General features: G+C 49.2%; 2 protein-coding genes across 6 annotated transcripts; one reads left to right on the forward strand and one right to left on the reverse strand.

Moving 5' to 3' along the window:
• The first annotated feature begins 176 nt into the window (after positions 1-176).
• PPME1 (protein phosphatase methylesterase 1) lies at positions 177-18774 on the forward strand. Its single transcript, XM_014888707.2, has 14 exons — positions 177-344; positions 6282-6375; positions 7942-8034; positions 9027-9084; positions 9577-9628; positions 11415-11569; positions 12171-12261; positions 12618-12683; positions 12881-13013; positions 13463-13592; positions 14029-14073; positions 14866-14930; positions 15968-16035; positions 16687-18774. Exons 1-14 carry the CDS (start codon positions 247-249, stop codon positions 16703-16705), a joined length of 1167 nt encoding a protein of 388 aa, XP_014744193.1. The 5' UTR covers positions 177-246; the 3' UTR covers positions 16706-18774.
• On the reverse strand, positions 17522-27712 carry P4HA3 (prolyl 4-hydroxylase subunit alpha 3). Of its 5 annotated transcripts, XM_088158798.1 has the most exons (14): positions 27252-27712; positions 26638-26780; positions 26149-26363; positions 25697-25846; positions 25549-25600; positions 25202-25362; positions 24942-25118; positions 24368-24492; positions 24052-24211; positions 23469-23531; positions 23141-23209; positions 22860-22956; positions 22590-22693; positions 17522-21855 (listed from the first exon to the last, which is right to left on the reverse strand). In XM_088158798.1, the coding sequence occupies exons 1-13, from the start codon at positions 27695-27697 to the stop codon at positions 22623-22625; spliced, it is 1929 nt and encodes a 642-aa protein (XP_088014924.1). In that variant the 5' UTR covers positions 27698-27712; the 3' UTR covers positions 17522-21855; positions 22590-22622. The 5 variants fall into 5 exon arrangements, with proteins under 5 accessions (XP_088014924.1, XP_014744176.2, XP_088014925.1 ...); XM_014888690.2 differs by having other exon boundaries at positions 17522-22693; positions 24368-24432; positions 25202-25359; XM_088158799.1 differs by having other exon boundaries at positions 17522-22693; positions 25202-25359.
• Between the last annotated feature and the right edge of the window lie 158 nt (positions 27713-27870).

The following is a 27870-nucleotide window of genomic DNA, read 5'->3' on the forward strand; positions in this document are numbered from 1 at the left end:
CTCCCCTCCGCCGCATCCCGCCCGCGCCGCCCGCCCGGCAACCGCCGCCACGGCGGGAGGACTACAGCTCCCGACATGCCCCGCGCCCGGCAGGGCACAGCGGCGACGCGGACTACATTTCCCTTGGTGCCCTGCGGACGGGTGTGCTCGGTGCCGCGTGGCGGCGCTGTTGGGGGAGCCGCTTCCGGCGGGGCGGGGCGGGGGTGGCTCGGGGGTCCCGGTGTTCCCGGTGCGTCCCTAGCTGTCATGTCTGCCCTGGAGAAGCAGCTGCATCTGGGCCGCCTCCCGCCTCGGCCCCCGTTGCCCGGCGGCGGCGGCCAGTCCGGGTCCAAGATGCGCATGGGGTAGGCGGAGGAAGGGCAGGGGCGGATGCAGAGATCGGGGTGGCGGGGGGAGATCGGGGGGAAAGGTTACAACGGAGTGGAGGATCTGGAGGGAGGGGGGCTCGTCATGGGGGATCTGGACAGGGAATGGCCATTATCGGGGGATCTGGACAGGGAATGGTCACTATCGGGGGATCTGGACAGGGAATGGTCACTATCGGTGGATCTGGACAGGGAATGGTCATTATCGGGGGATCTGGACAGGGAATGATCATTATCGGGGGATCTGGACAGGGAATGGTCACTATCGGGGGATCTGGACAGGGAATGATCATTATCGGGGGATCTGGACAGGGAATGGTCACTATCGGGGGATCTGGACAGGGAATGATCATTATCGAGGGTTCTGGAGGGAGGGGGACTCGTACTGGGGGTTCTGGACAGAGGGAATGGTCATTGCTGGGGGATCTGGAGCGAGGGGTGGTCATTCTTACGGGGTCTGGAGGGAGAGTTGGTCCTGCTTCCCAGTGCTCCAGGAGAACGACATCTGGATCCGGCTTCTCCAGCTGCTGGGGTCTCACTGCCCAGAGTATCCTCAGTATCCTCAGGGAAGGTGGCAGGTGCTGGGATCAACTCTGCAGCCCTCTTCTGCCAGTCCTGTTGCCATCAGTGTTTGGAGGACGGGTCAGGCACGATGTCTGGGTGGTACCTCAGAGTGTGGCTGGGGAGAGAGGTGTTGAAAAATCTCAGGAGCTGAATTCTTAAGCTGGAGTTGGACTTTCATAATCCTTGTGGATTATGATTGTGGATAATCCTTGTGGTGGGTCCCTTTCCAAGTCACAATATTCCATAAGTCTGTGAAACGAGACTTCTCAGCCACAGGCACCTGTGTGGAGTAGGTGAGCTCTTTGACTTTAATCCCAGTTTACATCTGCTTTTCCACGTGATGGAAAAGTCTGCGATACTTTAAGTGGGGGTTGAGAGCACATTTTGGGAGCTGTGGGAGAAGTCTGACCAGTGTCTAAGGGTGTAACATGTAATAATTTATATCATTCTTCTCTCTTACCATGCATTGGAGGGGTTGTAAACGCTGTTAGGGAAATGATTATGAATCAAAGTTTGTCTTCTGTAGTTTTATAAACCTCTTTTTTTCTTTTTCAAAAGCTTTCAGAGAGCACTGATACAAAATGCAGTGTTGCTTGCGGTTAAGGATGAAGAATTCCCCTGGAATTCTTCCCTTGGAAGCAGTGGGGAGTAGTTAATAATCATGCTGTGGTTGCACAGCACAGCTGTATTTTCGATTTACCAGTTTGCCACCCAGTCAATCCCTTTACAGGTGATGTTCCTGTTGTGGAGGCACTGCACATCCAACATGGAATGGCCTCATCCAGAGGGTCTTGGGGCTTCTGTGAAAAGGAGACAAGAGGAAGTGGGATAGAAAATTTAGCTTAAGCCTTATCAAAATTCAGTTCAGTACAAACAAGTGCAAGATTCCCCCTGAAGAGAATTCCACCAAAAGAGAATGGGATTAGTTGTACAAGGAAAACACAAAGTGATTTACAGTGCTGGCAGATGTACAGGGCTGCACTGAAATAGTCCTTCAGAATTCAAACTTTTACAGGGAGCACCAATAACTAAACTTAGGAAAACATCTCTTTGCTGCATTAAGCATCTCACATTTATAAATGTGATTTACTTCTGCGCTTTCAATTTCTTGAATTGCAAGCCAGGCTCTCTTAAAGAAATGGATTTAAACTTAATATCCAAGAGTGCCAGCAATTTGATTTTTCCATGGCTAAATCCTGACTGGTGTGTTGGGCACTTTTTTTATATTCCCTTTTATTTTCCACCATGCAGGTCATCTTAATGTGACTGTGGTGTGGCTGAAAGCAGACCTTGAGAAGCACAGGGTCAAGCATGTGAGATTGCTTCAGAAAAATATAATTTACTGAGGACTTCTTAACCGAAATAAAGTCATACATTTTTTTGGTAATATGCTGTTAAAAGGTGTGTGTTTCAGTAGCTCGTAAAAAATGGCACCTGTTGCTGCATTTAAATATATGAAAATAAACTTGTTTCTAGCTTTTTCTATTTTTGCTATTTTTCAGTACAATCCCTTTCTAATGTCTCTCTGTGGGAGAGTCTCATTTGAGAAGTCAAACTGGCCAAAGCAAATTGAATCATGGAATTGTTCAGGTTGGAAAAGCCCTCTAAGATCTTGGAGTCCAACCGTTCCCCCAGCACTGCCAAGGCCACCACTATCCCATGTCCCCAAGTGCCACATCCACATGGCTTTAAATCCCTGCAGGGATCAGGACTCACCACTGCCCTGGGCAGCTGTGCCAGGGCTGGACAGACCCTTGTAGGGAAGGGATTTTCCCTGATATCCAGCATGGCTCCTGAGATACAGTTTGGACTGGGTTTAGTGGGAGCATGGGCTGTGTGATTGGAATTTCACTGTATTTCATAGCACGTGGCATCGATTCCTGCTTTGCTAGCACAGTCCTCTCCTCCTGGATTTAAGTGCTCTCCAGCAGAACTGTCCAATGAAATGATGGTTCCAAAAGGCTCTTTCCAATACCTGAAACTCAGCCACTGAGAGGAATTCAGCATCCATTTCTTTAAGGAGTGCTCATGGCCAGGGCTGAGTTGGGAATTGCCTGCATGTTGCAAGGGATTCCTTCCAATTGCTCTGCTGAAATGGAAACGAAATCAGGCTTTATGGCCTGATTCTTTTGTAGAGTTACTGGTGGAGCAAGAGGCCCCAGACCCACAGCAGCAGATCCCAGCAGCTGTAGCAGCTTCTGCATTTCCTGTCTTGTTTTTTGCCTTTTGTTTTTTGCTCATTCAGAGTTAAGCACCCGGATAGGATTTAAAAGTGAAAGTCAGTTTGCTGCTTCTTTCCAATGTGTGAGTAAAAATCATGTACAATCTCTGAAGATCTTTTAATTATCTAGAAGGGCATGATTGGATCAGATCTGTGTAATTCAACCATGGAAATTCCAACTCATTTTTTCCTTTTTAATCCATTTTTTCCCCTTGCAATCCTTTTAATAAAAAAAACAAAAACATTTTATCTATTCAGCATCTCTAAGGCAAAGCTTAAGATACTGTCCTTGTCAATTTTTAGAATTTCTAAATACAACTTGTCAGCCGTGGCAGTTCTTACTTGTAGATGATGTTTGATTTGGTTAGGTTCAAATATGATGCGAGAATAAAATTTCTTGATTCATGCACTTGTTCTATATTTGCTTTAGTAGTTTTTAAATAGGGGCTCTCAGCAGAAAAAGACTTTCTGAAAATGGTTCCTTCTGCTTGGTGCAATCTTTTTTTTATTTTAGGAAAATATCTGAAAGAAAACCCCTTAAAAAATTGGGGAGAGATTTGCTGAGCCATGTGGGTGTCCAAGGAATTGAGGACATGATAAAGAGAACAAACTGCACAATAGGATAAAACATCTGCAGAGGATGCCCAGAATTTTTTTTGTAATTCCAGTTTAATATGCTGGCTGTCTGGCTTGGAGTTTAAGGATCATTCTAGAAAAGTTACTATGTCAGATCCATTTCTGTTTTGGCTTGCTGGATACTTTTAAAAGCTGTAATTAGTTCTGTCAGCTTAAATATTGGTCAGCAAAATATGACTTCAGCATAGGAAGGTGTAAAACCACAGCTGCTGTTTATTGGGCACACTTCTAATTTTGAATGTGTGTTGGTGCTTCACTAAAAAAAGCAGCTCTAGAAAAATTCAAAATCGAAGATTCTTTTCTTTGGAGAAATGTTTTTGCTCGACCCTCTGTGGTTACCTGAGATTTTGTGGGAAACTAAACGATTATTCTGCCCTTTTGGGGGTTCAGTGTTAAACCTGAGGTCACTCATGTTTCCTCAGCATTGCTTGGAGACGAGTATTTTGTTTTAAGCCATGATGGACACGTATTTGCATCAGAGATGATGATAGTTTTTAATTCCCAGCTCCTCTTCACTTTCTGCTCCAATTCCCTTGCAAACATAGGAGATCTGCTATATGTATTTCCCAGACACTTCATGTATGACACAACTACTAACATTTTCTCCGAGGGTGTTTGCTCTTGTTAATTTGAAGCATTGCTAAACGCATCGGGGTGTGGCAAGCTCCTAGGGAAGGGCTCTGCCTTGGTTGTATGGATTCCTCTTGCAGTTCATGAGATCTCTCCGTGGATCTGCCTTGGATCCTCATCTGCCTGCCTCTTGCTGGAAAATTCTAGCATTGATCTCTGCTGTCAGAAATGGCACTCGAAGGAGACGCAAAAATTCTCATCCTCACAAGTGTCCAAGGGCAGGCTGGACGTGGCTTGGAGCAGCCTGCTCTGGTGAAAGGTTTATTCTTGGCACCAGCCTAGAGGCTGCCGTGCTCCCCTGTGTAACAGTGGCTGTCCATCCTGTAGCCCTCCTTCCACAAACACGGGTTCATTTGGCACACAGCCCTAGCTCTTCATGCAGCATGACACAGTCAGTCAGCACGAGCTCCGCCTCTCCTATAGGTAACAGAATTTCCTTACAGATTTCTGGTGCCACTGTAGTGCAGGGGCTGGGTCACCAGGGAGTTCCTGCTGCTCACCAGACTTATGGATTATGTGGGAAGGGGTGTAGCCAGGCAGATGACAATATTTACTGATCACCTGGAATTGCTCAGGGCAATGGAACCCAAAACCAGCTGTAACACGCTGTGCAAAAGTCTGACTGCAGTTGAAATGCTGCATTTTGAAAGGGTGATGGAATTTATTTTCGCTAACTGCACATCCTACCTATTAAAAAAGCAGAGAAGGGAAATCATCCAAGCTGTAGGCAGTTCTCTCCATCTCCAGAAAGAACCAGAACTGGTATGGAGAGAGCATGTGATCAGGGCTGGGATGGCTTCCAGGGAAAAATTAAGCTTTGAATGTGAGATTTCTTTCCTTGATCAGAGAATGAGATTAAGCTGAGGCAGTAAAAGAGATTAATATTTTCTGGATTTATGTAGGTGTGTGACATCTCATTTTATTTAATTGAGATTTGACAAGAAGTCTGGAAGCCCACAGGAGGGAATTTGGTCCATTCAGGGGGTGGCTGGTTTATGTTTCATATCCTAGAAACACCAGGGGAACCAGAAATTTTGTTTCTACAAAATTGAAAAGCTGCTTTGTCTGTTATTTTCTATTTCTTTAGGAAGCAAAGAATTCCAGAGAAACTTCTTCAGCAGGGATTTTTCTGCTGTGAAGGTCTTTCACCCCTCACGCCCATGCTTGATTTTAATATTCTGTGCTGCCTGCCTGCCTCCCCCAGAAGAGTTGAAGTGCAAAAACATGGTTAAAATGGTGCACTGTTACTCATCCTGTATCCTGGGCTCGAATTGAAGCTAATTATGCCACTTCCAAAATTAAGCACTACTCTTTTAGCCTTACTGAGTAAATACCAGCCTGAGAAACAAATTCTGCATCAACTGAGTCATCAGGAAAATTCTCATTGCAGAGTCTTTTGTCAGTAATGGGAGTACAAGGAGAGGGCACAGCTGCACCTTTTGAAGGAAGCAAAACATAAATTGGTTTGTCAGCTGGGCACCTTTTGTCCATGGGTCACTGCAAACTCGGAGGTTGTACTGGGACAGTATCACTGTTCTGTTTATATTCCCTTGGCTTGGGTCTGTGGAGTCTAAATCACCATTGTTCAGTCTTCCTTGGAATTACTTGATGAGGAAAATACTCTTTTCTCTGTTTCCACTACATTTCCTCAATAGGGAGGGGAAAAAAGGGGAGGATTTCTTCACTGACAATAAAATTCTGAATATTGTGGTTGCATGGGAATTTCACTGAGGCGTCGTTTGCTTCCAGTGTGAACTGTTGTGTAACATCAGCATGTTCTCCTCAGTGAGAGGAGGCCTGGATGCCAATTTCAGTGGAAGACTTTAAAAATAACTCTTTCTTATGGAATTTTTCCTGTTTTGCAGCCCTGGAAGAAAGCGTGATTTTTCACCAGTGCTTTGGAGCCAGTACTTTGAGTCTATGGAGGACGTTGTGGTAGAAAATGACACTGGCAAGGATATATCCTTTTTTTTCATATTCAATTTGTCATAATCTCAGAAACTGGGGGGGTATCACATTTTGTTCAGTTTATTGGGGTTTTCCAGCTTTTTCATGTGTCCCTTCTCATCTTCCATTACGTCTCTTGCAGAGTTCAGTGTCAGTATTTAGAACTATCCCTTCTAGACTGACAGTTAAACTGTACCTAGCAAGGCCAATTCCTGATACTGCTTCTTTAGTAATCATTAATTTTTAAAAAGTGTTTCCAGCAGTTCAATAGCATATTTTGCAGAGAAACACTCATCAGGTTCTTGTAATTCAAACCATGTCAGGACTAAAGCTGTTCATGGATTTTTATTAACTACAATTCAGTGGTTATCTGTGGCAATCAGTGAACTGTCTGCTCAGGATTAATAGCAGCAGTACAACAGATAAACCTCTACAGAAACATGTAGATGTGAATAAATACTTCCAGATTTCTGGCCAAGGAAGAGGTTGTGATGCCATCAATGTCTTCTGGCTGTGCCAGCCAGAGATTTTTCTGCAGCTGTTTTCTCTCCAAGATAGGAATGCCATTAGGAAAACCAAATTTCCAAGTTACTTCTCTCCAAACATGCTGAGAGGTGTGAGATCTCTGTTCAGTGCCTTAAACTGTGACCAACACATGAGACAAGTTTCATCAGCTGGGGTTTGTCCACAAAGGGGGTGTGCTGGAGCTCTGACCAGGTCCCTGGGACAGAGCAGTGGGCACCAACCCAGTCATTCATTCAGCTGCTTCCACAGTTCACATCTATCCACAGCCTCTCATATGGCATCTCAAGCTTCTGCTGAAGGGAGCAGCATAAATCCCAAACAACTAAGATTTGCTTGAATTTGGGATGCTTCTATATACAACCTATCCAAATAGGTCTATTACCCTTTTTATTTTATATTAAACCCCTGGGGGAGTGCACAGCCCTTCATCAAATGTGCATGAGGTGCCCCTCATGAATCATGGAGTCACCAGAGCATGGTTTGTTTTGGGAGAGACCTTAAAGCTCACCCAGTGCCACCCCCTGCCCTGGGCAGGGACACTTTCCACTACCCGAGGTTGCTCCAACCCCCAATGTCCAGCCTGGTCTTGGAGACTTCCAGGGATCCAGGGGCAGCCACAGCTGCTCTGGGCACCCTGTGCCAGGGCCTGCCCACCCTCACAGGGAACAATTTCTTATGAACATTGAACCTAAATCTCCCCTCTGCTAGTTTAAAACCATTCCCTTGTCCTCTCATTATCTTGCCTGTATAAAAAATAACTATCTTTTTTACTAATGGATTTCTAGTTTTCTCTTCGTTCATTTCCCTGTTGTGCCCAGGGAGAAAAGGACAGGAGATGAGTAAATTACAGAGTGGGAGGGAAGAAAACCTGGGCAGCAGGAATACAACTCTTGAAGCTTAAATTGAGTTACATTTTTGTCCAGGTAATGCTTGAATATTCCTGTTGGTCAGAGAAATGAAGAATTGAAATAAAATACTGTTGGCTATTGGAAGCTCCAAAATTAATTCTAGTGCCTTGAATTAACTCTGTGAAATGTCCTTAACTGTTCATACACTTTTCGAATTTACAAAAGTGGGTTGGAGGGGCCTGTCTTGCTGCTGTTACATGGTGGAGGCCACTCTGCTCTGTCCTGGGCTGTGTTTACTGTAAGTAAAGCTGCTGCTCTATAGAAATAAATGTGTGGAAATGGAGCTCTCTGAGTGTGGAAGGCAGTTATCCATTCATTTCCGGGAAACGTGGGAAAACAGTATTCTAAAAGATAACAATATTGTCTCTGTGTGGTTGGGGTTATTGCTTAGGGGCATGGGCACCTTGCAGATGGAGGGTTTGGGCTGTCCAAACTACTCTGTGCATTTAGGGGGTTTGGGGAAAGCAACTGCTTCAGTCATTTAAGAACTGAATAGCTGGAAAATCAAAATAAGAGGACTGGGTACCTTTGAGGTCTGGGTAGCTTTTGCCAATTGTGTAGGTGGTTCTACTGAGAATCCCTCAGCAAATTCCCCCACTTCTGCCAGGCTGGTATTTAAATAATCAATGATTCCTTAACACCAACGTCTTCTATCAACAAAACATGCCACTTCTCTGTGATGCCTGAAATAACTTAGTTAAATGGATCTGTCAGGGACAAATAGAGCCATAATTGTGTTGCAATTATTATATTCGTCCTTACCTTAAAAAGATTCCTTAGCTGTTCCCCCTGACCTCTTTGGACTAATCAATTTTTATACATATCAGCCTGTAAAATTCTATTCTTTAAGAGCAAACTGAACAGGCACTGCAATGTCCTCCATGTCAGCCATGGAGCCAAGAGCAATTTTGTACCATGTAGGGTTTGAAAAGCAAGGGAATCCCTTTGCTGTCAATAATCTCACTGCTGTTCCAGTTTCCAGAGGTGCTGCAGGGCTTGAATTCGTGATCCCAGGAAAGCCACATCATGTCTTAAACACAGTGAAAAACTGTCCACGTTAACAGTGGCAACAAGGATGAGGCTTTGGCCCATGAAGGACAGTCTTACGGAATATTTTTGCTTGTAACACCCCATCCAATCCAGCTTCAGCCATTTTGGTGGCTGTGAAGGGTTTTTAGGGAGTTGCTAATCCCACTTTGCAAACAATATTCTCTGTGTCTCTCCTTGCAGTCTGCAATTATTAACAGGATCCAGTGTAGGATTGTGGCTTTAGACCTCCGAGGCCATGGTAAGTCAAAGAAATAAATCTGGAGTCAAATCAGCGTGTTGCACACTCCCATTTTTTAAAGGAGATGCAATGAATTCCTCACAGGATGACGAGGAAAACCTCCTTAAGGAATCCCAATTTTGATTCAAAAGCAGGGATGGAAGACTGGCTTCTGTCAGAAGCTGAGACCCCCTGAACTTTTGTGTGGATGGACTACTTCCTTCCACCAAGCCCTATTTCAATATTTCCATAACCTATAGGTGGTGTTTGCCATGAGAAATAAGGACTGTTCTTTCATTTTAAGATCCATAAAGAACAGTTATGGGCAGTGATTCCTACCCATAGTACCAAGTGTTCCTGTTAATTCTGTGTTCCTTAATTATTCATGTTCATTGCAGTAGGCTTGCTCTTCATATCTATGCCTAAAAGCTTTGTATCATCACTGCTCTAAGTCCTGAGGGGCCTGAAGTTTTTCAACTTAAGTGAACTTAACTTGGGTTGGGTTTTTTTCAGGAGAAACAAAAGTAAGGAATCCTGAAGATCTGTCTGCAGAGACTATGTCAAAGTAAGGAAACTTATGCTCGTTTCCCTTTTCACAAACCTCCATTTTCTTTCCTTGGCTGAACAATAAACTACTTGAGAGCACACAGCCTTCATTCAAAGGAGCTGGAAGATAGTTTAATTTCAAGTGATTCTGGTAGTTATCCCTTCTTTCCTTCCATTCTGGGACAGTTTGAAATGATGTCTCTCCCAGCTGAGTCAGATTCCAAGAACTGGAGTTGTTCTCCGAGTACCCTGAGTTTTTAAACAGTGAGCACTTTAACCCTGCAACATGCTGAAGAGTTCCTAATGGAGGTGGAATGCTTTCCTTAGACATCCATGGTGTATTTCAGGCTGAAATCACCAGTTTGACCCTTCCTCAACCCTTGGAGTGAGAGTTCAGAGGGGGCTCACATTGGCCTGGTAACACCCCCGAAGTCTGGATCATAGATAGGATTTTCAAGCACAGAATTGCTTTTTCAAACTGTCATGACCCGCTTTGGCATGCAAATCCATCCCCCTCTCGACAAAACTGTAAGAAAAGCAAATACTCACTGCTAAGCACATTATGTTCTACCCATATTTAGTACAAAGAGACTCTTTGCTGTGACTACAACTAAATGATGAAGGATTTTGTAACCTTCCCATGGACAAATCCACTTGGTTTGTTAAAGGGAGGCCATGTGTGAAATGTATTCTGACTTCCATTGTATACCTTATTCCTGCTGCTTATGCCTTGTCAGATCCTGATGTGTAACTGTCCTGAGGAGATGCTGGATTAAATAATTAGAATATTTTAGATCTGGAGCAGCAGTGCTGTGGGGGGAAAGCAAGTTCCTTTTGTTTTGAAACCTTCCCCTCATCTTAGCAATGCGCTTCCAACTTAGTCCTGGATATCTTTTAAATAAGAGCCTTAAATTATAGCTAGTGTTCCTGTTTGTTCTTTTAAATCAAATCCTCAAGCAGTTTTCTCTAGCTGAGCAAACAAGCTGGTCAACCTGTTCATTTTTTTCACCTGTTTTCCGTTTTCAGTACTGCTCAGTTCTCTGGCTCCTCTGAATGGTTGTAGCCAGGAAAGCCAGTTGTGGGGGTGTCTTTAGACTGCTCCTCAGCAGATTTCAGTTGTTAGCTGTGCTGCTGTTTTGGGGTTTGAGAATCATACCAGCCAGCTCTCCCCTCCTGGGAAAAGTGCCAAGAAGTGACAGCTTCAGTTTAACAGTGGGTGCCTTATGGGAAGGATTGAGAAGTTGCCCCTTGACTTGTGGCATCTGTGCTCTACAGAGAGTCTCAGTCCTTTTGCTCTTGCTCAGTGTTGTTCACCTTTGCCGTGGTCAGTAGGGCCCAGTTATTTTTCTCTCTCTAATTCCAGTTTCTTCTTTCAAGAACAATGAATATCTTGGTTTGTGCTTCCATGCAAGATGATCTGACAGCTTTTTCTCACCTTTTATTTAACATTCCCACCAGCAAGTGTCAGCCTAAAATGTTTTCTACAAGGAATCACAGAATTTGGGCTGGAAGGGACTCTAAATTTCCTCCACATGGGCAGGGACACCTTCCACTAGACCAGGTTGCTTTAATGTCTTTTAAAGTAGTATATTTTAAATGAGGATTGCGTTAATAACAAGAGAAATTACATGGATGTTCAGGAAGGCATTGGCTTGCAGGGTTTCCTGCTTTGCTACTAAGATGAAGCAGAGACAGGAGAATAAAGGTGTCTGCTGCCTGCGGGTTCGGAGAGTCCAGGTCGGGGTGTGTCCCTTGTGCTGCCGTGGAGGCGGAGGTGCCACGCAGGCTTTGCTGTCCCTTTGCAGAGACGTGGGCAACGTGGTGGAGGCGCTGTACGGGGACCTGCCCCCGCCCATCATGCTGATCGGGCACAGCATGGGGGGCGCCATCGCCGTGCACACGGCCGTGGCCAACCTGGTGCCCAGCCTGCTGGGGCTCTGCATGATCGACGTCGTGGAAGGTGAGTGTGGGTGCCCTCCCAGCCCCTCAGCTGGGCTTCTGCCTTACACCTCTTCTCTTAGCCCCAAATCCCTGCATACAGAACGGTTTGCTCCATTTTTAAACCCATTTCGTCCTCCTAACAGATCCTGTGCACACAAAAATCTTACCGGTGTGACCCCTCCTTTTCCTTTTCCCAGGTCTACCCTCTCTTTGCTTTTTTCTGCTAATTTCACAGAATCAGAGAATCAGCTAGGTTGGAAAAGACTTTTGATATCGAGTCAAACCTATGAGCTAACACCACCTTGTCAGCTAGACCGTGGCACTAATTTCTTTGAAACACTTCCTTGGTGGAGAAGAGGGTGGCTTTTGCTGTAATGCTTGGTGCTGATAAATGATTGCTGCTTTTTCTTACTGTCTGAACATCCTACCTATTCAAATAGTAATTTTCCAATACGACTGTTGGCTTGGAAATACCAATCTGTACTTTCCTCAGCAGCATTAAATCACTGGGGAGCTCCAGCTCTCTCTGAGGGTGTTGCAGCCAGTTTAGTATAGAGGGATGTGGCAACGATTTCATCAGAGGCCATGAAGTTGATGAAGATGATGCCATTTGCTTTTAGGTACAGCCATGGATGCCTTGAACAGCATGCAGAACTTCCTAAGGAGTCGTCCCAAAACATTCAAGTCACTTGAGAATGCCATTGAGTGGAGGTAAATCTTGGGCTCAGTGTCTCCAGTCGGTTGTTTTTGTAGGTTGACTTTGGCAGGAAACAAAGTTTATATAATTTGGCTGTTCACAGGCCCTCTCCCAGCCCCCTGCCCTGGGTTTAACCCTGTTGCACTGTTTCCCCACCAACACTTCTCCCTCTTTGTCACAGTTACAGTGACAACGGCAGGTTCACATAAATTTAGCGTGAGCCACTCTGTTCAGTCTGAGGGCAGGAGCTTTGGGAATAGTTGGGGGAAATCCTGAGCTGTAGAGGAGTTTTAACTCCTGCTTCTGGGCCTGCTGATTCTTGAATCTCTTCAGTAAATATTTCTGTCTTCTGATTGTTTTTTTTTCCTAGTGTAAAAAGTGGACAGATAAGAAATCTCGAATCTGCCAGAGTTTCTATGGTTGGTCAAGTCAAACAGTAGGTGGCCTTTGGTTTATTTTATTTATTATTTTAAAACCATTTTTTCCTGTTTTACAATACCACTGCTACATAAGTGCACTTGGAAATGAAATTTTTTTCAAGCAAAATTGATGAACACCTGTGGTTTAATCCTGGGTGGTGTTTTGGAGCTTTTTCTTTTGTCAGGGAATCAGTTTCTGATTTTATTTTCACAGGTGCGAAGGGCCTGCCAGCCCTGAATGCCCTAAAGCCATAGTAGAGGGAATTATTGAGGAAGAGGAGGAGGAGGACGAGGATGAGGAAGGGGGAGGCTCTGTCAACAAAAGGAAGAAAGAGGATGACACAGAGGTAGGGAGTTTGTTGCTGTGTTTTCAGCTTCCCCTGCAAGAGCTGTCACCTGTGGTTATCCAAATCATTGTGACATGAAAGGGAGCCACTCCAGGGAGAGAAAACTGGACAAGAGCCAAGCCCAAATGTTCAGACAATTTGTGAGCTATTTGTGTCAGTAAAAAATAGCAAATTGATTGCCCTGAATCCTGCAGTCTTCTCCTGAAAGCTCTTCTCCTCTTGGTGTAGCTCTTGTTGACTTTCTTGTTCCCTACTCATGTACTTTGATTTGGAGAGAGATTTGGAAGCAAGGAGTGTCATCCCTTGAAGTGTGTAATCCACCAGAGGGAGCCAGTATTTTTAATTTTTTTGTATCTATATATGTATGCATTTCCAAGTGGCTCCCTGAGTTGGTTTTCTTTCTGCTGTTTTACTGATCTCTAATGCAGAGCTCTCTCTCCTCCCTGCAGACAAAGAAGGAGCATTTATACACGTGGAGAATCGAACTGGCCAAAACAGAAAAGTACTGGGATGGCTGGTTCAGGGGTTTATCCAACCTCTTCCTGAGCTGCCCGACTCCAAAGCTTTTGCTTTTAGCTGGTACGTGTCTCTTCCAGTCCTGGTGTGCACTTCAGTGATGCCACACTTGTATTTTAGACAACAGCTCCTGTGTTTCCTGGGGATACCTGGGCTTCTCTGTCCCTTAAAAGAGCGTGGTGTGATGTGAACTCAAGTGAAAGTCAAATACTTAAAGTCAAAGCTTTAAGCCCTTTTTGTACCTCAGCGGGAAATATAGTGCATAAATATCCTTTTAAGTTGTAGGGAGGGCTGTGCTCTTGCATTTTCTGGCTGTGTTTCTTTCCTATCACTTTACTCTCTTGAAGTGCAGCAGTGAAATGTCCTTGTTGTGGGTGTCAGAGGTGTTTATTTTCTGTTTTTCAAGCTAATGTCTCTTTTAAAATATGGAGTAAAGCCTGGCTCAGAGAGTTGTGTTCTTTCTGGCTATTCTCCAATACATTTGTTTATTTGATTGTAGGTGTTGACAGGCTGGATAAAGATCTGACCATTGGACAGATGCAAGGTAAGTATTTAATATTGTTACTGCAGCCTTACTGTAATGCTCTTTTTGCATGACAGCTTGCTGCTATGGGTACAGTCAATATCCAAACAAATGGGCATTAAAGAATTTGTCCATCCCAAAATGTTCTCTTACTGTGGTCAAGGAAAGGTGGGGAAGATGAGGAGGGAAAGGTTCCATCTGAAGGGCTGTTGCTGTGGGTTTTGTTCAAGCTAGTATTCAGTGCTCCCAGCAGTGGAGGTGCCACACTTCTCTTGGATCAGAATCAATGTCTGTGAGGGCTTCTTCCTAATCCAAATTTTCCTTTTCTAGTACTACATTCCTGATGTTCCTAGCTAGAACACTTGGAAGCATTCAAAATTGTCCCATCTCCCAGTGTTTGTGACAGACAGCAGACCAAGATTAAGCACCTTCATTCATGTTTTGGGGTTTGGGTTGGGGTTTTTTCCCCCATCCCGGCTTTGCAGAGCAACCAGTACTGGAAAGTAGTATTGGATAGCAGGATAAACATTACCTTAAGGTAAATCCAGTAAGAGTTCCAACTCTGACACTTGCCTGTACTGAGAAGCTCTGAGAAGCTCAGCTTCATTTTCACTCCTGGGAACCTGTCCTAGTTACACCTGGAGAAGGTGAATTAAGCAGCTCGTCCATGTTTTCTTTGGACACCATGGGCTGTGCATGGTGTGGAGTCTGCTGAGACCTCCTGCCATTCCTGGGGCCTCTTTTCCAGCTACATTTAGTGAGGTTAGTTGGTCCAGAGCATGAGATCCGTGTGCTGACTCTCTCAATCCACAGGGAAGTTCCAGATGCAGGTCCTCCCACAGTGTGGCCACGCAGTCCATGAAGATGCTCCAGATAAGGTGAGCCCCAGCGTGGGGTTGAAGCTACACAGGCTGTGATCTGAAATGCAAAAAGGGATCTGTTCCTTACCATGGAGCAGAGATCATACTTCAGGGGCACTTTTTGGCACAACAACTGGCTTTCACAAGCAGCTTGGATTTCTTAGCTGTCTGGAAAGCCGTGGCTAAGATGTTACATGCCACAGGGCTGGGCTATGGATTTAACTGTCAGGCTTGTGGTGATGTACCTAATTCTACCCATGTGGAGTGTGGATTTCTCCCCACTTCCTTTCCTCATGCAGTTCCCCACTGTCCCTCGCACTAAGCTGCAGCTTTAGGGTTGGTCTGTGTTTTGTTGAGTTGGGTGGCTCACATTTTCCAAATAGAAACCAAATGTTCCTGAAGCAGCTTTGACAGAGCAGTGCTGCTTCTGGGCACTGCTGGAGTTTGTGTCCAGATGGAAGCAGGAATGCGGTGGAGCCTGTGATTGGGAGCACATCTGGTTTTAAAGCTCATTCTGCACTGACAGCTGTGTTAAAACTCAGCCTTTCTGTGCTTGACTTTAACCAGTCTGAAATAGGTATTTTTATCTAAACCTACTGAGTTCTTAAGTTGTTGCTCTTTTTTTAATACATTCTAAGCATTATTGACCAGGTTGGATGGGGTTTGGAGCAGCCTGGTTCAGTGGAAGGTGTCCCTGTCCTTGGCAAGGGATGGAACTGGATGAGCTTTAATGTTCCTCCCAGCCCAAACCATTCCAGTCACTGTGTTGCATCCTGAATTTACCTTTTCTCCCTGCTAACCTTAGACATTATTTTAAGAATTACTGAAATGGGTGGAGAGAAAGTTTGGTCCCTTCTTGATGGCAGGCTCGGTGTTGGAGTAAAGCTGGAAGTGTGTTACACAGAGCTCTTGTTTTAAAGGAGCAAACAGTTCAGCAAGAGAATGCTGAGGACGTGAGCTGTTGTTGGAAATACTGCAAGCTTTGAAAATTGACTGGGTTTCGTGTTCTCTTTGTGTCCCTTTAAATCCTGAGCTACTTTTTTCCCTTCTCTCAGGTTGCTGAAGCTGTTGCAACGTTCCTGATCCGTCACAGGTTTACAGAGCCCATTGGTGGATTCCAGTGGTAAGGCTGCATGGATTTGTGTCCCTGAGCAGAGCTCCTGCTCTCACTGCCTGTTTGGCTCTCGAGGTGGGAGGCTGGAATTTTAGCATGGTGCTAAAAACCACAGATAAACAAACAGCTCTGAATCACAGCCAGTAATACATTTGGTGTTTGTGTTGCTTTTAAATTTCTCATGTATTTACATGTGCTGATGAAACCTCCTCCCTTGGAAGAGAGGAACAAAGCAGATTTCTTTCTTTATAGCCTGCCAGAAACCAAAATGACAAATTTTATGCCATTTAGCTTAAATAGTATTTCATTAAGTAACCAAGGCCCTGTGCTGTGGAAACAATTTGCATCACACTCCCTTGGCCAAGAAATACTGGTGAGATCAGGCAGATAAAGCTGTGTGCTTCACTTTACAGACTTTCCATACTTAATCTCATGTGTTTTCTTATCAAAATGGCCTGTGGAAGCCAGGGCCTGTGATCAGCCAGGCAGTGAGAGAAGGGTGTGATTGATAAGCTTGATAGTGTAGGTTGATGTGTAAATAGGGAGAGGGGGAGAAGACCTAAGGGCTTTAACAGCTAAATTTAGGTTGTCACGGAATTTGCAGAGAATACCTTGATGCTAACATGGGGTCTTTGTTCCATTCTCTTTTTTGCCTCCTAGTGTGTTTCCTGCTTGTTAATATCCTGGTGTTCTCCAGCACTGATTCCCATTGTAAATAAACTGCACCAGAGGCCACTGTGATGTATCCATATCCTCTCATCTCCCAGCCCAGCAGCAGTGAGAAGTTGGTGTGAGATTCATCCCCTAGAACTAGTTCTCCAGAATATCTAAATTCTTAGGGACTTCCTTGCTGGGAAGCAGCTTCTACTGAAGACCATGAAAAGCTCTTCAGGCCCTTGGAAGTGGGATCCTCTTCTCTGCTGCCACAAGGAAAGACCTCCTGGAATCCCATGTAGTTGATCATAGCAATCTCCATCAATTCTCAGGCTTTCTTGGACCCAACTGCAGAAGGGCTGTTGGCAGTCCAGATCCACTGAGGGCATTGCAGTGCAGCCAAAGGCTTCAGGATTTCTCCGTGGAATCACAGAATCATCTTGGAAGTGCCCCTTAGGTTTGGGTTTTATATATACACTTTTTTTTTTCCCCCTAAAGCAGACGAGGAATCGGCTTCATTAGGAGCTCAGGTTTCATCTCACCAGCGCCAGCCTTAGGGGTTAAGCTGTGGGAAAAGCCTTGAGGCCACTTTCCTGGGCAAAGTTGGACGGGATTGTAAATCAAAACGGCGAGGAGGGGACTGTGAGCTCCATTTCAGAGTCTTGCAGTTTTTTCTAATGCGTGTTTCGAGTCCTCTCCGGGAAGAAAATCCTGGATAATTCCATCTGCTACAGACACATCCCAGGCCAGAGGACTCTGAACCTGTGTTTATGGGGAAGACCCAAGAGAAGCAGGGACAACGTGGTCAACAGGCAGTTTGGCTGTTTTCTGCCCCTGGAATGTGTTTGTTCTTCCCTTCTTGTAGCTGCCACACACAGCTGAGCAGAGATCAGCGCCTTTGGGATGGAAAAATGTGGAATGGGCTGTAGGGAAAACCCTGGGAGAGCTTGGAGTCAGTCCTGCCGATGTTGATGCAGAGGTGTAGGCAGCTGTTCTCCCCAGTACTGGAGGAAGGACCTTGTTTCCACTGTTGCTTCCTAGATCATTTCGCTGCCTGCCTTCCAGAATTTCATGTGCACAGAGAGCTTTTGTTCAGGGTTCAGTTATCCACAGATAGTTCCTGGGCTTGCTTTCACCTAAGAGTCACTTGTCAGTGTAAGAGCAGACTTGTTTTGAAGCAGTTTTCCTCACTATTTCGCTGGTGGATGTCTGAAATCCCTTTTTTTTTTGCCTGGTGTCCATAACCCCTTGCTGCTGTCCGATGATTTTAACCCTGCTCTGCCGAGGCAGAGTTCTATGGTGATTTGGGAGCTGCCCTGTGCATCCCATGACAAGAGCCATCAGGAATTCTTGGCATTTGAGAGGTGCAGATGGGGCAAAGTGTTTAACCATGGCCTTGGGCCTGGTGGACATCCACTCAGCTGTGATTCACCAGGCACAGCCATGGCCTTGCTCCGTGTCCCCTCCCTGACACATCAGGCTGGGAAGCACCTGGATTAGAGACAGGAAAGCCTCATTCCAGAGAGGAATGCCCTCCTGGCACTTTGGCCACGGCACTCAGGTGTTACAGGAGCAGTTGCTGGCTCTCTGTGCTTCCCTCTGTGAGTCATTGTGTCAATGCATTAATTTGGTGTAGCGTCCACCCTGGTTTAGTTCCTGATGGAGTCCATGATCTTCAGTAGTCGAGATGCAAAATAGTTCTTTCCCCAGCCATGTTCCCCAAATGGCCAAAATTCTCTTTTGCAGGCAACTCCTTTGTTCAGATCGTTAGGGATTGAATAATCCAGTGTGTACATCCAGAGTCTCACTTCCCGGGATCATACTCATGAATGATCGTGGTGAAGTCACATTCCTCCGTGGTGAAGTAACTTGGAGAGTCTGACTTGGAGTGATTCCTCGCGTCATCCCTTTGATTTGTGAGCTCGTAAAAAAGCCCAACCAAACAGAACCCTCCGTGGAAAGCAAATCAGTTTTGTATTCTGTAGAAGCACCACTGGAAAAGGAATGATTTCTGAAATCCTGTGGGCTCCCTGGGATTCTGTTTTGTTGTTAACATTGAGTGAGTGACAAGAAAATAAATATTTCAAGAGCCTATTGAATTGAATGGTGCGTCGCTCCGTGCCAGCTCCCAGCCCCGCCTTGCCCTGGGTAGGTGCCTGTTCAGGGACCCATGTGGTACTGGATTAAAAAAACCAGATTCCAGGGACAGCAGCAGCACTGTGGGGGTGGGTGGAAGGGAAATTCCTTTTGGCTCTGTCAAGCCATGTACATTTTTCAGACTGTGTTTTTGTCTGAGAAATAGTAATGCTCCTGGCTGCAGTTTCCAGGGGGCTGCAGATGGATAAATGGCATTTGGTGAAGGATACACGGGCTGTGGTAAAAGTAACTGCAGAGAGAAGGAGTCTTCTCTTTGGCCCATGAGAAACAGAGACACAGAGAAATCCCACCCCCCAAACCCCCCCCGCAAAACTCCCAGTTTTGCATTTTTCCTGCAGCCTCTGAATTACTCAGAAACCTCTCTTGGTTTTGTTTCACATGTTGGATTGAGGATCAGTGGCATCTTACCCAGTGGAAGATCCCAGGGTTTGGCAGGAGCAGGAGATGCACTTCAGGACGCTCGTTTGTTGCAGGCTTCATTTGAATTGAATAAATTAAATAAAGAAATGTCTAAGATGTAGGATGGGTTTTGCCAGATTATGTGTACTGGAGAAAGCCATCAGGCACTTGCAGATGACTGGAGCATTGGGACTGTTGGAAAAATATTATTTCCTGTATTGCCAAAGCAGGTACTCTTGCTTTGAATAAATCAGCCCTTGAGCAAGGAATTAAATTCGGGCCTGGGGCTCTCCAGCCAGAATTTTCCCCTCAGGCTGTGACAGGGGGCTGCAGAGGTGATGCAGCAATAGGTAAAGTTGTTATTTTCCCCCCTTTGGCAAGAGAAAGGCTTGGACAACCTGAGGAAGCCCATTCCAGCTCTGCTTTCTGCATGTTTGTGATTTGCAAGCAGTGTTGGGATGATTTGCAAAAGGTGGAGCTGAGAAACACAGACCTTAGAGAATCCCCCCAGGGGAGGATTTATTGGTTATTAAGAAGTTTTTTTACAATTTAGGCCCTGGCACAGGCTGCACAGAGAAGCTGTGGCTGCCCCTGCATCCCTGGAAGTGTCCAAGGCCAGGCTGGGCGGAGCTTGGAGCAGCCTGGGATAGTGAAGGTGTCCCTGCCCGTGGCAGGGGTGGCACTGGGTGGGCTGTAAGGTTGGTCCCTACCCAAAGTATTCTGATTCTGTGGCTTTAGCACTGACATTTTTCCTCTTCTCCACTATTGCCTTTTCTTTTGGGAGCAGAAGGGCCTGGGAAAAGGGCTGTGTGGTGGTGCCTGGTAACCAGCCATGCACTGGTTTGAACTGGTAATCAACACTCTTAGAAATCTAGACCTGGACCTTTAGGCAAGGTCAAGAACATGAGTTTATGGCTTTTCACTTCCCAGAACCCTTGGCCCTAGTGCATTCCACCACCCGGCTCACAGCCTGGAAGTGCCCTTTGTGTTGCCCAAACCTGCATCCCTCGGTTGTGTCCATCCAGCGATGCTGTCCCCTCGCACGGTGTCCCTGTGGCATCCGACACGGCGGGAATGGCATTGGGTGTTGGCTCCAGGTGTTGCTGCTGGATGCTTGGCCAGTCGTGGCTGAGCTTTCCCAGTGTGGCAGGGTGACCTCCTGCCACGTGCTGCTGTTCCCAGAAGGAAAATATATGTGTATGTGTGTGTGTGAGTTCTCTGGAGACCACACACTGTGCCCCGTGCCAGCCTCATCCTGGTCTCGTCTTGTTCTGTGTCAGCTTCCCTCGCCTACAAATAAAGCATTTGTGAAAAGTCCGGAGCAGGAATTCCTAGCTGTGATACTTGGGCTCCTTGGAGCAGCCTGTGGAGGAAGGGGGCTGATCCAGCTGTTCCTGCACCAGACCCAACCCTTGGGTTTTTCTGGTGACTCACGGAAGCCTCTTGTCATCCAGAATGCACCCCCATCCCTTCCCTGCACCCCAGTGTGGGGAGGAGGGGGGAATTTAGCCACAGCTTTTATTTTTCCCCCTCCTTTCCATGACCAATGACTCCCATGAGTACAGAACCATCTGGAGGTAATAAACCAGGCTGGTGAGTAACCTGTGCTCTATTCAGCCTTCTCTCAGTCCTGCGGTGGCTGTTCCTGACTGAAAAGCAGGAATTGGAAGAAACTGGAAATCTTCCAGGCTGTTTTACATTCAGGCAGGTTTAGCAGCCCCGAAGGGCTGCTGGAGCCTCTTCCCAGTGCTCCAGCTCCTGCTGTCCTGCCAAATGCTCCTTGCAGCTCACCCCCTATCCCGTGTGCCTACGGAAGGGTTAATCCATGGTGGATGAACACAGCCAAGGAGTGATAATCGCACATTTCTGAACCCAAAGCAACCAGGAGAGCCTTGGGAGAGCTCTGCCTTCTGTTTCTATCCCCCTCCCCGATTTTTGACCTTTTCCTTCCAGCTAGGAAGGAGACCAGGAGGTGACACGGTGACCTGCAGCTCCCTGGGAAGCTGTGTTCCCATCACGGAGGATTTAAATCTCATCCCAATGACACCGAAATGAGTGTCTCGGTTTAGAGACAAGCTTAGGAGAGAAACGCTCTGGAGTGAGTGTTTCCTCTAAAGAAAGGGTTCCAACAATCCCCTTCTGCCAGCAGGAGGTTAACAGTAGTGAAAGTGAAAAAAACCCAACCGTTTATTGCCAGAGTGCCCACAGGGCAAGGAAAAAGAAAATTAATAAATGCTAGATACTGAATTGTCCGACCTTAACACCACTCCCCACCTCCTCCCCCCCGATAAAAAAAACAACCAACCAAACAAAAAAATCCCCCAAATCAAAACAAAATCCTAGGGAAAGGAAAAAAAAAAAACCAAAACCACAACGGCCGCAACGTGAGGGGGAAGAAAAAAAATGGCGGCGGCTCCTGTGTGGGGGAAGGGAAAACAAAGGGGTCAGGCAGCAGTCCGGGCAAAACAAATGGGAACCTGGTGAATTTCTGGCGTGGGTCCCTTCCTCACAGCAGATGAGGCTGGTGGATTTCATCTCCTTTCTCTTGTTGGCTCGGCTGTCCCGAGGTCTGGGGCCCGGACGGTCTCTGGCCGAAGCTCCTCCCGCCGGCTCTCCGATCTTGGACCAAAGCCAAACCGAACAGCTCAGGGGTAAAAAAAAAAAAAAAAAAAAATCCGCCGAAGAATTGCTCCCACAGTTTCCAAGGCCAGGGAAAGGAAAAAAAATAAAAGCTCTTGCCTCAGCTAACAAAACCCAAGCGAGCTGAGGGAGCGCGGCCCGCACGGCCCCGCGGCCGCCGGGCTCTGAGGCCGTGACAGCGCGGGGCTCCCGGGCACAGGGAGCTATGGGCAGGGAGCTGAAAACTGTCCAGCACAGAGCAATGGGCAGGGAACAGAAATCCCCCCCAGGACAATGCGGCTGGATGGGGCTGGGGAGCTGCTGTGCCCCGGTGCCCTCCAGTCTGACCCTCGGTGCCCATGGAAAGTGCCGGGCTCCGTGCCTGCCGTGATCCCGGTGCCTGCTCTTTGCCTTCCAGTCACGTAGGGGCTGCTGTCGGGACGGAGAAAGGGAATTTGTGTGCCGGCAGGCAGGGGCCAGGACGGCTGGAAGGAGCTGCCTCCTCCCCGAGGCTGGATTTTGGCATTCCAAAACAGATGGGAGCCCCGGGGATAGGGTTTGGCACCCCAGAACACACTCCGGTTTAGTGTCTTTTGACTTTATTTCCACCCAATTTGGCCGTGGTTGAGCAAGTGCCCCTCTCGACCACCCCCTGCCCTGCTGCAGCCCCCTTCCCTCCCTTCCTCCCTCCCTCCTTCCCTTGGGGACATGCTGTGCCAGGGTGGCTTTGCCACCTGCAGGTGTCCCATCTGCGATCCCACGGCGGCTCAGTCCTGTGGGTCAGCACTGCACGGCCGCCGAAACTCCTGCCCGTGTTCATGGATCCACTTATTCGCCACTGGAACGGACAAGGACACGGACCTTTTCTGTTCCCATCCCTCTGCGCCCTTCTCTAATCCTGTGCTGGTATTGGGAAACTTTTTCCCTATTATCCAGGGTATTTGTACATTCCCAGCCCCTCTTGCCTCCCTCCTGCCCCGGGTCACACTGGTAGCGTCTCTCACCCCACTTGTCCCCGGCCAGGACGGGGCAGCCGGCGTGGAGGGTGTCCCCATCACCATTCCCGTTCCTCCGCAGGTTCCACCAGAAAAGAGCTGCATTCTGCGGGGCAGAGACGGGTTTGGTACCCTAAAACGGAGCTGAGATCTCCAAGACTGAATTTTGGCACCCCAAAAGGATGAGGGAGCCCTGAGGCTGGGCTTAACCACAACTCCCCCTGAGAGCTAAGACACATAGAGCAGCATCCTCCCTTCCCTACTCCCAGGGATTCCACAAGACCCCTCACCTTGACCACGGGCACGCTGAAGTTGGCATAGATGAAAGCAGTGGAGCCTCCAGCCTCCACTGCACTCAGCTGGAAAAGGAGCAAAAATAGGAGCCGTTAATCCCCCCTTCCCTGTGATGCTCCTTTGCACAGAGAGACGGAGGCACAAAACCTTCCTTGAGCCTCAGCTCTGTTCCCCTCACTTGGGGACGGCACAAGCTCCTCAATACTCCACAGACGTTGGCACTTCCCACCCACTGCAGTGTTTTAGGGCTACCCTCACCCATCCCACACCCTGAGGGCCAAGCCAGTGCCATGTCTCCAGGCTCGGAAACGAGGGAGGACTCACATAGATCATGATTGTGGCGATCCTGTTGCCCGACTTCATTCTGTACAGGGGGCTCTTCCTGGACTGCTCCAAAAGGGGAGGTGGGGATGGTCAGTCCTGCACTGACATGGCTCAGCCCAGAGGCCCCTCACACCCCAGCAGCTCTGAGCTGCCCCACACTGCTCCCCCCCAGAAAATCCCTCCCTCTCCCTTCCCAGGAACACACCAGGCACCCACCCAGGAATCACCATCCTGGGACCATCCATCCTACTCCTGCCAGGGGCCATCCCAGGGTACATCACTAGGAACATTTCAGGTAATAACCTAGGGATAATCATAGGGACACCCCCAGGGACCATTCAGGGTCTTCCCTTGGGCACCATCCCAGCAGCATCATGAGGAGCATCCCAGGGCTCAGGAATATCTGAGGGACAACCCAAGAGTTCTCCTTCAGGATCTCAGGGATCCCCCCAAAGGCCAACCCAGGGCCTGTCCCCAGGAACATCCCAGGGACCACCTCTGAGTCCATCCCAGGAGCACCATAGGAACCACCCTGGGCATCACCCCATGGTCCCCCCACGGCCCATCCTGGCAGCTCCCTGACCGTGGCGTGGTCGAAGTGTGGCTCGTAGTGGCCTCCCAAGCCGTAGTTGACCACCTGCAGGTACTCGGCGTAGGGTGGCCGCAGGTCCAGCCCGGTGACGGCGGCGATGCGCCGGTCCAACGCCCGCACCACTGGGTCAGCCGTGTCCTTCAGCCAGGCGCTGTGGGACCACCCCATGTCAGCCCCCCGAATTCATGTGGGGCAGGAGTTTACCCTCAGGCACTGCTGGAGGAGCCAGGCCTCCCAGCATGGCTTCACTGCCACCTCAGAGGTGGTTCCGTGGCTGGAGGACGAGGGACAAGGACAAGGCTGCTACCTCTTGCTTATCCGGTACTCGGCTTTCTGCTGCTTCTCCCCAGAGGCAACCACGGATCTCTGCAGCTGAGGAACACATGGGGAATGCATGTTGCCACACATGGGGACCCTCACACCAAGCAGAGGCTGTGGTCAAGGTCGAAGTTGGTGGGTTTGTACCAGCTAGTTGCCAAACATCCCACCCCAAGGTGTCTCACTGGGGTGAGGGAAGCAGTGACAGCAGGTGGAGCCAATGCAGGAGGGTGTCAGTTTAGGTGCCTCCGTGGACCTGATTTCTTAAAAAAAAAATCTTTTGGGGGGGCTCAGATGGAACTAGGGTCATCATCCCCAGGGTGTCATCTAATCCTGAAGTGGTTTGGGTTGGAAGGGACCTTCCAAGATCATCCAGTTCTTCCCACCATAGGCCGGGACACCTTCCACCAGACCAGGTTTCTCCAAAGCCCCATCCCATCTGAACTCCCTGGAGGAGGCTTTGGCCTTAAAACCCCTCCTATCTCTGTCTTCACCCTGGATCATGATCTCCTGGGACACTCTGCTGCAGGAAAGGGACATCCCTGGAGACAGGGATGGCTCACCCAGGGCCCTGCCAACCCCTTGATAGTGTCAGCCTCAGCATCGGTGATGAAATCATGGTACAGAGCCACATAGGGTTGGATCCGGACCAGCTCCTTCTTGGCAGGCTGGAGGAGGAGGTAGGGGCTGCTGTTGGTCTCGTAGGAGCAGCTGAGGTGCAGGAGCTGCTCTGGGGCTGCCTGGGGAGGAAGAGGAAGGACCAAGGAGGGCATAAGGGGGGCACAGCAGTGGTGGGGGACCACGGCACCCCTGCCAGTCCCACCTGCCCCCTGGGGCGCTGGCACAGCTCCTCGTAGGCATCACGGCTCTGCAGGCGGGTGCTGTTGGGGCGCTGAAGGGGGCTGGCACTTGCCCCTGTCCCCATCTCCAGCAGCTTCTTGTACTTGACCACGTTCCTCGACACCCTTTGGTTGCTGGGATCTGCTGGGGAGGTGGTGTCACCCAGACTGCTGCATCCCCATCAACCCCCTTCCCTGGCATCGGTCCCTGGAGAATTACCCCAGATGGGGGCAAGAAATGGGGTGAGGGAGGCTGTTGCCATGCAGAGGTGATGGGGACATCCCAAAATCTTTTCCCTCTTCCTGCTGTATCCAGGGTTGTCCCACATACCATAGCGGAGAAACTCCCTGGAGAGGCTCAAGGCATGGGAGATGTTTCCAGCCTGGATGCAGAAGTGGAGACCCCATGAGCATCCATCCTCCTGCCCATGGTTTGGGAGGGAGGACGCTGGGAATGGGGAGGGGACTCGTGGCTGTACCATGAAGTAGGAGAAGGCCAGATGGTCCAGAGCATCCTCCAGGCTGCTCCGGTCCTCCAGGTTCCAGCTGCCATAGGAGAGGCGGAAGAGGCTGACAGCCTCCTCCAGCCACGCAATGGAGTGGTAATAGTCACCTGTGTCATAGGCCACCTGCGAGGCAGCACATCACCTGCACCAGCTGGGCCAGCCTGGCCTGCATCCCATCCCATCCCATCCCATCCCATCCCATCCCATCCCATCCCATCCCATCCCATCCCATCCCATCCGTCACTTCCCTGTTGCCATCTCCATTCCCTCCCATATTATCCCCATCCTGTCCCATCCCCACCTCAATCTCCATCCCCATTTGCACCTGCCCTTCCATCTCATCCTGTGTAAAGAACCCCCCATGTCTATCCCTATGGAAGCAACAGCTGGAAAGCGTTGTGGAGGCTTGTGGGGCTCTCCCTCACCTTTCCCACATGGAAGCAGTCGTCAGCAGAGAGGGGGACGCGCCGGCCGGGGCTGTAGAGGGGCGGGTGCCCGGCTCTCTGGAAGACACCGCTGGCCAAGCCCTTGACACTGAGTACATAGACGTCCTGCAGCCTCATCAGTGCCCTGGCTGCCCCATCCAGGTCCTCAGCTCCAGGCAGCTCCTGCTCCACCTCCCTGAGGCCAGCATGGAGTGCTGCAGGGTTGGAAAGAGGTGCAGGGCGTGGGGGGGAATAAATTAAATTATGAGGTGCAATCAACCTTATCAGCTCTTTTCCTGGGGACCCCACATCCTGTTCCTCCATCCATTCTGCTCCTCTACCCATTGACCCTTCCCCTCCATCTGTTCTCTCATTCTTCCAAATGTTCTGCCCTTTCATCTATTCTCCTGCTCCTCCATCCTCTCCCCACCACCTCCTGGCTCTGCCCAGGTGACAGAGGGGACACAAGGCCGAGCACCTTCCCCATACCCTGGGTGTTCCTGGTGGCCTCGTCGCTGTAGATGACGTTGGGCCAGTCAGAGTGGAGGCGCTTGATGAGGCTGAAGGCCAGCAAAGGGTTGTCCACCGAGGCCTTGGGGTCCTGGTGCAGTGCCTGGACCTTCTCATAGAACCTGCAAGGCACCCACCGGAGGACACTTCGATGCTCCTCAGTGTTGACACCACCCAGGGCTGAGGGCTGACTCCCCCCCGGTGCTGGGCAGCTTTGCCTCAGCGTCCACTCTTTGGCCAAGCCAGAGCTGAGGGATTGTCCGACCCATCCCAGGTGTGTGTGTGGGGATGGCCCGTGCCTTGGGGATGCTGCAATCCAGATCCCCACGGGTGGGAGGACCATGTCCCCTCCAGGGAGAAGCGGGGACGTGAGCTACGTCCAGTCTCAGCCTGCCGTCCTCCCACCAACCTCTTATTTACGGCCACCCCCGAAAATTGGGTGCTGCGGGGAAGGTGGGGATAGGTTAAGCCCTCCTCGTAGCCAGGGAATCACCCACACCTGGGGCTGGGGGGGCGGGATGGGTGGCTGGAGGGGAGCGGATGCTGCAGGTGCCCCACCCGTGGCCGCGGCGCTGTTTGGGGGGTCCCGGTACCTGCGGAGGCGGCGCAGGCGGGAGCTCTCGTCCCGCAGGTAGGAGCGGAGCCGGCGGAGCAGGCGGCGCTCGGCGCCCAGCGCTCCCCGCACGCTCAGCATCGCAGAGAACGTCTCGGCCGGGGCAGGGGGCGGCAGCAGCGCCAGCAGCGCCCACACCACCCACACCACCCCCAGCGCCCCCAGTGCTCCCAGCGCCCCCAGTGCTCCAAGAATCCCCAGCGCCCCCAGAACTCCCCGTATCACGCGCGCTCCCAATGCTCCAGGTACCCACAGTGTTCCAGTCCCGGCAAGGCCACCAGCACCGTCAGTGCTCCCAGTACCCCCAGTACCTCCAGCAGTGGCCCCAGTACCCCCCGTGCCCCCCGTATCCTCAGCAGGAGCCCCAACACCACAGTGCCCCAGCACTCCCAGTCCCAGCCGTGCCCCCAGCCGCAGCGCCCGCATCCGCCCGCCGCCGGGAGAAGCCGGGGGAAAAGGGGCGGAGAGGCCCCGCCTTTGGGGGGAAAAGGGGTGGGGGGTGCCCCGGATCCGCCACGCTGGCTGCGGAGGGCGGTGTGGTGCTGGTCCCCGTCCTGCTTGTCCCTGTCCACATTCCAATCTGCGCCTCTGTCCCCATC

The sequence above is a fragment of the Sturnus vulgaris genome, chromosome 2 (genome assembly GCF_052056855.1).
Source record: "Sturnus vulgaris isolate bStuVul1 chromosome 2, bStuVul1.hap1, whole genome shotgun sequence".
NCBI classification, from domain to species: Eukaryota; Metazoa; Chordata; class Aves; order Passeriformes; family Sturnidae; genus Sturnus; species Sturnus vulgaris.